This window comes from Aethalodelphis obliquidens, unplaced genomic scaffold, assembly GCF_003676395.1.
Source record: "Aethalodelphis obliquidens isolate GAN/ISIS:26980383/991018 unplaced genomic scaffold, ASM367639v1 scaffold48, whole genome shotgun sequence".
Classification (NCBI taxonomy): domain Eukaryota; kingdom Metazoa; phylum Chordata; class Mammalia; order Artiodactyla; family Delphinidae; genus Aethalodelphis; species Aethalodelphis obliquidens.
Window position 1 is genome coordinate 9,407,411 of NW_020837992.1, and position 12,610 is coordinate 9,420,020.

General features: G+C 37.0%; 1 protein-coding gene across 9 annotated transcripts in view; it reads left to right on the plus strand.

Annotated features, from left to right (window-relative positions):
• RPS6KC1 (ribosomal protein S6 kinase C1) overlaps positions 1 to 12,610 on the plus strand; it is a 218,314-nt gene that overhangs the window by 161,887 nt on the left and 43,817 nt on the right. For 8 of the 9 annotated variants that reach the window (XM_027082964.1, XM_027082965.1, XM_027082958.1 and 5 more), the window contains 2 exons: positions 8,148 to 8,195; positions 9,419 to 9,551. In XM_027082964.1, the coding sequence (XP_026938765.1) occupies positions 8,148 to 8,195; positions 9,419 to 9,551 (181 nt within the window). Of the gene's footprint in view, positions 1 to 7,462; positions 7,555 to 8,147; positions 8,196 to 9,418; positions 9,552 to 12,610 lie in introns of those variants that run through there. The other variant, XM_027082966.1, reaches the window with a different exon arrangement.

The window sequence follows — 12,610 nt, forward strand, 5'->3', positions numbered from 1 at the left end:
GGTGAACCTTCAGGCTGCCACCGGCTATACTGGTGTTAAGTTGGAAAGTTAACGTTTGATGAAGAATCAGTAGTGCATATGAAAGAGCTTTCGCTGCTGAAATATCTTTTAATTAAAAAATTAGCATACTCAAACCTTTGTAAATGTCTGGGCATTTAAAGAAATCTAAAATTAGTTGTTTTCTTATACAGGAATTCGTTACTTACCAGTTTAGATTTGTGTTGCTTGCTAGTCCTACTGTGGTTCCTGCCCCTGCCCCAATATGCTTGTAGTTAAGGCAGATAAAAGAATTATGTAAACTGAACTGGGATGTTTTTGGGAGTTAAATGTGTTTGGATAAACATTTAAAGTATATATATATATATATAATTTTACATTTCCTTATTTTATTATTATTTTTAACATCTTTATTGGAGTATAATTGCTTTACAATGGTGTGTAAAGTATATTTTGATTTATGGTAATTTGGAATTTAATAATTGGAAAGAAATGTGGATCTTACGTACTACTTCCATAGAATCCTAGTAGATTAGTTCTGTGGTTCCTACCTTTGAAGATACTTCTAGCTTATATAGAAGCCTAAAGAACTTAGCCTGCTTCAAAAAGATATTTCTCCTTGCTCTGAGTTGGTTGGTAATGTTTTGGCTTTGCTATCAGTCCACAAAGCAGTACCCTTTTTTTTTTTTTTTTTTTTTTTTTTTGTGGTACGTGGGCCTCTCACTGTTGTGGCCTCTCCCGTTGCGGAGCACAGGCTCCGGACGCACAGGCCCAGCGGCCATGGCTCACGGGCCCAGCCGCTCCGCGGCATGTGGGATCCTCCCGGACTGGGGCACGAACCTGCGTCCCCTGCATCGGCAGACGGACTCCCAAACACTGCGCCACCAGGAAAGCCCCAGCAGTACGCTTTTTGATTGTTTGTTCACTTAGTTCATGATATTGTGCTATGTTGGAAGTTCTAGCACAAATAAAACACTGGTAAGACTCCAAATAATTTTTTTCTGTTCCCTTTACATCACAGGGGTACCTTTTATGCTTTGCTGAAAATAGATTCTTGAGAGTAGTAAATGAAAATGCCCTTTAGGATAGAGTTGTAAGTATCCATGTCAAATTTTACTTTTCATACTTCAGTTCTTATCAGTGAAACAACTTTTGTGAGCATGACCATTAAGAACAGATTGATTTCGTGGCATAACAGGTGAGAAGTTCCTCTACACAGTCTGTTCATGCTGATGCTCCTGATGCTGCAGCTTCTCATGGACAGAAGTGGCAGGCTGAGTATCTTTTGCTTTTGGAGTTGCTGGGCAATGGTACAGGGAACATTGCTAGCCTTCTGATGTCAAAGAAAGAGAAAGTTAGACCCCAGTGGGGAGAATTGTTGGTATTAAAGGTCACCTAGTACTCTTTGTTTTCTGGTAGTTAAATTTTTTATAAGATTATCTCATGAGCATAAGGTATGGAATTAACAATCAACAGTAGAAATACATTTTGAATATTCTAAGCATATAAAATGAGATGGGTTTTAGCAATAAATATAAATAACATTTGCTTATCATCCTGTGGTATTGACAGGGAGAGCAAAGGTTTAGTGCTTTAGGTTTGTTGTTCAAAACCATTTCTACAGAAGAATAACATTACTAGCTCCTATAAAGCTGCCAAGATGAGTTTAGTAACTCATCTAATAGTGGTCAAGTTAAGTGTGGACTTTTTTTAAAAAGAGAGTACAGTAAGTATAATCATATTTATCTGGAACTATGTTGAAAAAGACTCTCTAACTTGTGGAATTGGGCTTCTCTGTTTTCTCTGGCTTCTTTATTATGTTTATCCCGTTCTTTTCTGGTATGTTTGTTTATGTGTGAATTCCCAGCAGTATAACTTGCACAATTGAAGTCCATTTAGATGACATCCTGTCAACACGAATGGTACTGTGACACCATTAAGGGAAACGCTGTTTGTCTGGTATGGCTATCTCTGTAAGCTTTTCTTAAACATTTAAAAAAACACTTTTATTAATTGTTCTGGAGTCCTGTGAAGTAACTGGCACCAAAGCAGAGATAGATACTCCCTCAGATAACCCAGGTAGTCTTTCTTTTTAAAGGAATTGGAGTTGAATTTACTTTTAGAGACTTACAGACTTTGAATGTCAACCTTTAAATTAAGTATCTAAAAAAATTAAAAAATGGGTGGTATGTCGTCTTCACTGAAGGGAACTATCCATAATTCCTCACCACAATCATAGTGTCTTTGTTGCTATTTGTCTCTTTTCTTTTCTCCAAATTTATTTTTCATATGCTTAAAAAAACCTCATCATTTGATACTTTTGATATATTCCCCAACCTCTCCTATCTTTCCAGAGATGGTACCTAGTTAAATATTGGGCTTTCCCCATTCTAATTAACAAAATTGACTTTTAATCAATTGGAGCTTTTCCTGCTACTGTTGCGAAAGAAGAGTAGTAGGCAAGTCTCATTGTGCTGGTGGAATTGAGGAGCAGATGAGGCTAATCCTAAAGGCATAAGTTGTCTGTTTTTTTTTTTTTTTTCCCAGTTAGGAACAGTGATTCTATATATTACCACGGGCAAAGATGAAGTAATCTCTCCTGTTAGACCATATGCTAATATAGTGCTGATAAGTAAGTGTGAAAAATGAAAGGGAAAAATACATTACTTGTATTCTTTCCAAAAGGTATGATATCCAAGATAATTATTTCATGACAGGTTTAGTTATAGTACTTGTTTTATCATGAAACAAAAGATGGTTTTAGGAGTCTTTTATTGGGAAGACAATTGTATCACTTAGTACCAAATTAGACTTTTGTCTTTATAAAGGTGAGCAAACCCATGAAGCAGTTTTTAAATTGATATGTTCTAGTCCACAAATGAACGAATTCTGTTTGAGGGTTAAAGAAGCTATTATTTTGTCCTTTATGCTGACAGCTTCATTACAGATTGGCCTGCTGTTGGCATTAAAAAAATGTTTGGCTCCTTATGATCTCTGTGCATGCAACTATAATATTAATGCAGCGCCATAGCACTGTTCATTAAGAAATGACTCTAAATGAGGTTGAAGCGTGTAAATTTGGAAAGATACAGATGTTAAATGCAGTCGTTTCTCTTTGTATACAGCCGCATGGCTAATAATTTCCAAGTGGCTAAAGCTCTTGTTAGCAGGAGTGCTGGTGTGTTAAGAATGGCTCTATAAATAACCTTAAGAACTGAAGTTGAAGGTGCTTCTTTTAAAGACTACTGTTAACTAAACATTATTGCCAAACAGATGGAAAGCATTCACCAGCCTGATGTTTTTAGGTCTAATTATATTATCACCAGCCCTGTACGGCTCAGTTGAAGGGGTGTATCCAGAGGCCAATTTATAATCATTTAGCCAACACCTGTTTGGGAGAAATTGACAGTCAAAGGGCACATTTAAAAAAAATCACATATGTTCTTGTGTTTATTGCCTCAATGTGAACATTGTCTAGTTGCAGACAAACTTGGAGAAGAAAGTAAATGTAAACAAAGCAGCCCTTCTCAGCCATGTTTATCGATCTTAATTTGGCCTTTTTATTGGATCCACTTCATGCTTCATGGCTAAGTGAGACCAGCAAAGAGATACCACTCCTGATTTATGCAGGTACATTCTGTTCAGTCGATTAAGAAGTTTCTGGTAGAAAAAAGTTCTTTGCTTTGTACAGCTTCCTTACCTTTTACCTAGTGAAACGTTTTCTATTTCACATAGAAGTATGTTATTTAAATTAGGATTGGAATCTGATGAATAGCTTAAAAGAGTCATAACTTGATGTGAAAACAGATGAGATTTAAGGAATACTGAATGTCTTCACAGACTCAGTAGATGTTTATTGAGCCCTCCTTTACAGAGGTGTACCCCCTTTTGCACTCATGATATGTTAATTTAACTGTCAAGGTTCAAGTTCTTTGAATGTGCTTCCATACCTAGGAGGTTCAAGATTGGTGGTGAATATAGCTCCGAGGGAAATTATGGGCAAGTAGGTCTACCCTCTCTGAAAATAGTTCAAAACCTGATGATCCTACTAACTCTTTCATTTTAGTGTTTTTCCTTCTTCTGACATACTTCTCTTTGGAAAGACATGTATATGTTGCCTCCATTTTCTTATCTCCCATTACTAACTCAGAGTAGTTGGCTTCTGTCCCCACCAGTTGACTACATGATGTAGTATTGAAAGTTACGAGCGACTTCCCAACTGCCTTAGGCAGTAGTCCCTTCCTAGTCCTCATTCTTCATGGCTTCTCTTTGGTGTTTGGCACAGGTGATTACTCTCATTTTAAGCATTCTCTTTTCCTGATGTCTGAACCACTATATTTTCTGGGGGTTTTGGTGTATTTCTCACTGTACTTTTGGTTGTTATTGTATTATATACCCTCAATATTCCAGCTATGTATACACAGACATAAATAGTATAGTTTAGCAGTTAAAGAGGAAGAGCCCTGGAGCCAGATTGCTGGGTTTAAATTTCACCTCTAGCACGTCTTAGCTTTGGGAGCATGGGCAGGTTAACAGTTTTATGTTTGTTTTCTCCTCTGTAACACTGGTTAACAAAAGTATACCTACCTTGGAACGTCCCTGGCTGTTCAGTGGTTAAGACTGCGCTTCCACTGCAAGGGGCGCGGGTTTGATTCCTGGTTGGGCAACTAATATCCCACATGCTGTGTAGTGTGGCCAAAAAGGAAGAAAACAGAGTATACCTACCTCATTGGATTGTTAAATGAATTATGTGATTTAGTTCCTTAACCCCCATCACAGTGCCTGCTATAAAGTGAGCATTCCATTGGGGTACTTCCTCATGTCTTTAGCTGTTATTTTTATGGAGATTGCTCAGTTACTGTACATCTTTAGTCCTGACTTATTTTCTAAGCTGCATTCCCAAATTGCTGTCTACCTTCCAAACTTTTACACCTAAATTCATTCACATATGTTTATTGAACAATTACTGTGGGAGATGGATAGGTTATGTGTTGGAGGAAATACAATTTCTGCCCTGTATTAGCTTTCTATCGCTGCATTACAAATTACCACAAACTTTGCAGCTTAAAACAACTAAATTTATTATGTCAAAGTTCTTTGGGTCAGAGGTCTGACATGGATTGCTTTGGGCTAAAATCAAGGTGCTGGCAGGGCTGCATTCCTTACTGGAGACTGGGAGAAAATCCACTTTCAAGCTCGTTCAGGTTGTTGGCTGAATTCTTTTCTTTGTGGCTGTAGGACTGTGGTTGCTGGCTCTCAGCCAAGGGTTGGTCTTTGTTCCTAGAAGCTGCCTGCTCCGTCTCATGCTTGCTGTGAGCTCCTAGAGGGCTCTTTCCAGTGCTTACGTGTGGACCTCTGTATCCAGCAACAACACGTCCCTCTCATACTTCGAATCCCTCTGATTTCCCCTTCTGCCGTATCATTTTTGTGCTCTCCAGTTCTGGACAGAGACAGTTCTCTAAGGGGTCATGTGATTTGATTAAGCCAAGTCAGATAATCCAGGGTAATCTGTTTTAAGGTCTGTACCCTAATTACATCTGCAGAGTCCTTTTTGCCAGTAACATAACATATTCACAAATTATGGAGATTAAGATATGAGTGTCTTTGGCAACTGTTATTCTGCTTAAACATGCTGATAAAAAGCTTGAAATTTGGTTGGGATATAGACAAGTGACCAAATAAAACCAAATTGAAGAGGCTGGTACCATATACAGTGGGAGAACAAAGGAAGAAAATGTCAGTGACATTTGAGCTGAATATGGAAAGATAAGTGCTTGTTTGATAAGGGGCTGGGTGAACATTTCAGGGAGAAGAAGCAATAATAGTGATAGCAATAATTGTAATAACTGGCTGTACCAAGCAGTTTTAAAGATTATCTCACTGAAATTCTCACAAATGGTAGATACTATTATCATCTACCATTATAGCTTCTACAGATGGAGCTATACTATCTTCACATGTGGAGTAGGAATGGTAAAACTATCTTATTGGGTAATTGAAGGAATTAACAATGATTACACATGACTAAAGCATAGCACATATTAAACACTTAAAACATGGTAGGCGAAAGAGAGTAGAAGGTGGAGGAGAGAAATACTTAGGAGGTAGAATTGACTGGACTTGGTCACTGGTTATGAAGGTGGGGGGCAGGGGAGAATTCACGGTGACTTAGGGAGCTTTTTGATTTGGGGGTGTTCCATGGGTGGTGGTGGTATTCAATATGGTAAGAGGTGAAGCGGGATTTTGTTTTAGTTTTAGTGGGGACAGGGCTTTGGGAAGAGGAAGAGATGAGTTTAGGAGGTATCTGTGGGAATATTCAATTGAAATTAAATGGAGTTAAAGAATATAGGTCAAGCACTCAGAAGAGGGGTCAAAGATGAAGTTGTCACTATTACTTAAAATTCATCAGGTCTTAAACAGGTTCCTCTTTGTAACTCCCGTTTCTTCTCACCATTCTTTTATTTATTTATTTATGTATGTATGTTATTTATTTATTTGACATCATTATTGAGGTATAGTTGCTTTACATTGTTGTGTTAGTTGCTGCTGTATAACAAAGTGAATCAGCTGTATGTATACATATATCTCCATATCCCCTCCCTCTTGTGTCTCCCTCCCACCCTCCCTATCCCACCCCTCTAGGTGGTCACAAAGCTCCGAGCTGATCTCCTTGTGCTATGTGGCTGCTTCCTACTAGCTCTCTATTTTACATTTGGTAGTGTATATATGTCCATGCCACTCTCTCACTTTGTCTCAGCTTCCCTTTCCCCCTCCCCATGTCCTCAGGTCCATTCTCTACATCTGCGTCTTTATTCCTGTCCTGACCCTAGGTTCTTCAGAACACTTTTTTTTTTTTTAGATTCTATATATATGTGTTAGCATATAGTATTTGTTTTTCTCTTTCTGACCATTCTTTTATTTTTCTAAGCTTAATATCTTCCTTTACCCTTGACTTCCAACTCTCTGGAGGGGGTGGGGAAAAAAAGCCCTGTTTACAGTGTTTGCAGATTTCTGTGGTGTAAATTCTCCCGCGATGGCCCATTTCGGACTCTGGCTGCTTTTGTGCTACAACAGCAGAGTTGAACAGCTGCAACAGAGACCGTGTGGGCCTGCAAAGCCTTAAATATTTACTACCTGCATCTTTACAGGAAAAGTTTGCCAACCTCTGCTATAGTGTTTCTCCAAAACGATAAGATTAACATAATATAAAATATATAATATAAATATTAAAATGTTTATAAAATATAAACTGTAAATATGGTAGCATAATTCCCTATCTCTGTTCACTCTTTTTTTCACCACGATGGGTGCAGGGGGAGTGGATAGTTTGAGGGGGCAATGTGTGAGATTATGAGGGGTCTTGAGGTCATTGTTTTTTTTTTTTTTTTCTTTTTTTGAGGTCATTGTTTTGAATGTGTGCTTTTTCTCTGAATGAGAAGTGACATGATATAACTTATGTTTTTAAAAGCAAACCCTGCCTGCTATTTTGAGAATAGACCATAGGGCAGCAAAGATGGAAGCAGAGAAATCTGTTGGGACACCATTGTTATAATCCAGGTAAATCTTTGTTTCATTCAGGGTAATAGCTGTGGAAGTGGTGAGGTGAGTTCAGATTGTGGATACAATTTGAAGATAGAGCTGGCAGGATTTGCTGATGAGAAAAGAGGAGTTAAGGATGAGTCCAGGATGGAGAAGTAGCACCAGAAGGGTGCCTTGGGTTAGAGCCTGGGTTATTGAGATCACATTGTAGCAAGTTGCTACATTAGAGGTTTTAGGAAGAAAACTGAGACTTCAATATCTGTAAAAAAAAAAATTTTTTTTTTACTTTTTTAAAACCATATATGTTTCATGAGGAAAAGTTCTTTTTCTAAAATAATTCTTCCTTTTCGAAATATATTTTAAAAATAAATCTAGGAAAATATAGTAGTGTTTCTAAAATATGGTATTTTTAGAAAGGAAACACACTTTTAGATAAGACTGTTTTAATCCTGTGATTTGGCGACTTAAAAAAAAAATCAATTCAGAAATTAACAATTTTGGCAGAGTTAATTTCAACACTTCCCCCAAACCTTTAACGTATAGTTTCAAAAAGGTATGAGTTCATGTTTCATTGTATTGTAAATAGGTTATTACTCATGTCTTTTATGTAGGTTTTACTTGTAATGGACACAAGGACAGAACAGACATTCATTCTAAAAGTAAGTAGAATTTTTCTGTTTAATGAATTTAGAAATTTATTTTCAAATTATACTTCTGAAAGAAAATATTTAATTTTTTTCTGGGTGTTTGAATGTTCTTTTATGTTTGCAGTGATCTGTATTTATTTTACTTTGTGTCCTTCCATCACAGTGGATAAATACTCTATAGCATACATTTAAAAAGAGGCTTAGGTTATAGAGTATGGAGGAAATAATTTGGATAAGTTGAAGACTCATTTTATGCTGTTTAAATGTATAGTGTATAATTTAAATACATCTCTAGTACATTTTGCATAATATGTGAAGACCACACGCAGTCATACCTTTGATTATGATTATAGTTCTTAAGAGCTGAAATGTTGCCTTAAAGTCTTTGTTACAGGTATTTGGGAAAGTGTTATCTACATCCCTGGCCCTGTCTTTTTTCTAAATTCAATTTTGATTCTCTGTATTACTCAATTTGTAATTAAATGAATAAAGGAAGAAAACCCCCTCAATTTTGTAATTTCAAAATCATATTTGAAGTGGATTGTGGTAGTACATATTCTAAAAATATCCTCATTTAAGCATTTCCACAGCATCCAGAGTTAATGAATTTCGGATTAGTTTTATATTTTTCTGATATTTTTTCTTTTACTCATCAGCATGGCAGTTGGTCACAATGACATATACTGAAATAAATTTCTTTTTATGAGTATACTTTATCACTGGCATTTTCTCAGATTTTTAAACCAGGATATGACAGCAGAAACTACACATACCTTGTTCCTTTGGAGAAAACTTAAAATGATCTTTGTACTTTTTTGGAATAGAATTTTAAAACTGCCCGTTTAATCTAGGAATGCCTTTTGTGTCTCAGGAATTTGAACTGATCTCACGATGTCTACTGCTTTAAAGATACACATAAGTAAAATAAAACTTAAGAAAAGGTCATAGAGAAATAACTGTGTGTCATCCTGATGACTTAGTTTGAGAGCATCTCTAATAAAAACACTGACCCACGTAATTGATTTTAATGGCAGCTTTGTGGCATCTTCCGTTCTCTGGATTCACGCCAGATGCCATCAGCAGAGCCTCCAGGGACTGAGGGGCATAGAGCAGCAGATGAGTGGTTTCTCTGAAGCCCAGGGTAACTCGGATAGATTAGTTTGGTTGATAAACACAGAGCACAGCAGGCTCCAAAGGCAACTGAGGGTACAACTGACCTTTTTGTTCTCTGTCAGGGTCTAAGGAAAAGCAGTGAATACAGCAGGAACAGAAAGACCATCATCCCCCGCTGTGTGCCCAACATGGTGTGTCTGCACAAGTACATCATTTCTGAGGAGTCGGTATTTCTTGTGCTGCAGCATGTGGAAGGTTGGTTTGTAGTTTAAATTGTTTGTGGAGTGAAGAATGTCACCTGCTTAGCTTTTTAGTTTCTATAATGTCCTTCTTACTTCTGTCATTACTTGAGCGGATAAAACATAGGAAACACGAGTGAGAAATTGTTTCCTTATTCCTCTGCTCTCCCTCCCTAGTTTGAGTTGTGAGGGAGAATGAAAGCCGAGGCGAGAGGCAGATTTCATTTGAACTGTAGTAACATTCTTAGATATACTTAACTACTTACTTACTCCTAGGATTGGTCCAATATGATGAGAACTTTAATGCGAATGTGTGCTAAGAGAACTAAGTTTTATTTTAGGGATTTCTCTTGTTTTCTGCTGAGAAGATACACTAATGTTAGATGACAAAATGAAGAGCATCCCCTGAAGAATTAATTAATTACCTCCTTTTTTAGAAGGCATAGGTATTTGCTTAACATTTGACATTACCTAGTTATTCTGATCTGGGTTTTTACGAATACAGCCATTGGCATCACATATGGGTACAAAGCAAAGGTACAATGCTCTGCCTTCAAACTATGAAATTTCAGCTCTTAGTAAAGGGAAAAGGTGGCAAAAAAATACTATATTTTGGTTTATTTTTGCCCTTTAACACCTAAATTTAAATAAATAGTCTTTTATGTAGAATGAACACAGCATATAAATATTAATCCACAAAATAAATATTGCCTTTTGGCTTTTGAGAGGTGTTCTTGAAATAATAGAATTAAAATTATTTTCCATATTTCTTGAATTTTAACATTACTGAGAATAAAGAACTACTGTGCTTTAGTAATAGGCATAGCATTTGAATTGAATGCATTTTCCCAGGAAAATGAGTCATTGCTTTGTGGAATGAGGTCTCGTATGATAACGAATGTAGGATTTTTGGCGGGGGCAATAAACTATTAATATTGTTTATTATGAAGTACAGCACAAGATAACTACAGATGGAGGGAAGACCTCCATATGTAGTATTTGATAGGAAATTCAGAAGGGGCTCCATGGTCTCTCAGGTATTAAGAGAGTTAATTGCGTGTGTGAATTGGATAACTAATTCACCTTTGTTCAGATATTATAGACAGCTTTTATCCGAGGATACCAGTGCATTACAGACATTATTGAATTAGAGGTCATGTCATCTGATAGCGAAATACAGCCACCTCTGGTGTGGAACAAAATAACTTGCGTAGTAATAATCCATAATAATTTAGAACAAGGTCAGTAGGATGAATGTAATTATAGTCAATATTCTATTACCCAGTGTGGATTACTCATGTTGGAGATTATCTGTGGCAGATTTTTAATCCTCGTGTACCTCTGCTATTTGCAGCTTCCTCTTCCTGTTTTTCCTTTTCCTTCTCCAAATACAGTACTTCATTTTTTCTCGTGCCATCTTCTCACCTTCTCTTATACTTCCCAAAGCTGATATTTCAACTGATTTTACTTTGTTACTATAGAGAATGTTTATAATACGCTTTAAAGCCATAGACATGTGGCTTTCAAATTTTCCACTGTTTTAGATTATCTTTACCAAGTCTCTTTCCTTTATTGTGGACCGTACCTGACTTTGAATGGTTACGTGACCATAGAATTTGTCCTGGATTATTTAAACTTGGGGGGTGGGCAGGAATCTCTTTTGACTACTCATTTCAGGTGTTTATTGTTTAATTTTAAGAAGATTTTATAATACAAATATATTGGATTATGGTGTAAATAGGGACTCTGGATTCATTTATTATTCAGCAAATTTATTGAGCATGTACTATCTATTAAGCTTTCTTTTAGGTGAACAAAGCAGGAAAAGAGTCTGACTTTTTGAAACTTACATTCTTCTTGTGGAGAGTCAGAAAAACAAAAGCATGATAATATTGGCTAATAATAGGGACCATACTCATCTTTAATACAGAGAGCTCTAATCGAGAATGACTGGGGGACTACTTTAGACTAGTTAGTCAAGGAAGCCCGCTCTAAGAACGTGACATTTAAGAGGAGTTCTGAATGACAAAAGAAATAACCGTTTGGATGTAAGGGGGAAACCCATTTAGGTATAGGGATCAGTGTAAGAAATAGGCAAAAAGAAACTTGCAATGTTTGATGAACAAGAAAGGAGACGATTCAGTTGGAGTCTGGTAGGTGAAGGCAGTGGTGGTATATGAAGCTGTTGGAGAAGCAGGCAGGAGCATGGTAAGGGCTTTGGCTTTCATTCAGGTGCATTGGGAGACCATTGGACATTTTAAGCAGTGACAATGTCTGATCTACATTTGAGAAAATCACTCTGTTGTATGTGGAATGGATTATAGAAAGGCAAGAGGAGAAGCAATGAAGTGTAATAAAGTAGTCTGGGCAAGAGATGATGATGGCATGGCCTTCTGGGATACTTGTGGAGTTGCTCTGAGGGTAGTCAGTGGGACCTGTGATGGATTTGAGGTCAGGGAGAGAAGAATCTAGGATAATTTCCTGGATTTGGCATTGAGCAGTCAAGTGAACTGGCTGATAGACAGTGTGTTATCTTTTTACATGTCAGTGGTACTTTCTTTGTTACCTCTGTGAATTAGGAGGTTGTGCATATATCATAAAAACATCACTTTCATATACGTGAATAGCTATTACTGAAAAAGTAAACACTGAAGAATTGTTTTCTCCATAATATGAATCCTTGAACATTTATGATTTGGGCTTTAACTCCCCTTTGCTTAACAGAACTATTCATGATTCACATGAGTCTCTTGGACTAATTTTCATAACATTTTAAATTAATTCATTTAGAAATATATGGAGTGCTCTCTGGGATACAGGCTTAGCTCTAACATGGCAGTGAGCAAAATAAAGACTCTGCCCACGTGGAGCTTGCAGTATAGAGGCAGAACAGACACTAAGCAAATACATAAGTAAATATATGAGGGAATGCCAGAAGGGTGAGTTGGGGGTTGTTATTTTATAGAGAGTGGTCACCTTATTAAGAAGGAGACATTTGGCCAATGACCCGAGGGAAATGAGAGAGGGAGCAGATGTGGACATGGGAGGGAAGAGTATCTTGGCAAGAGGGAACAA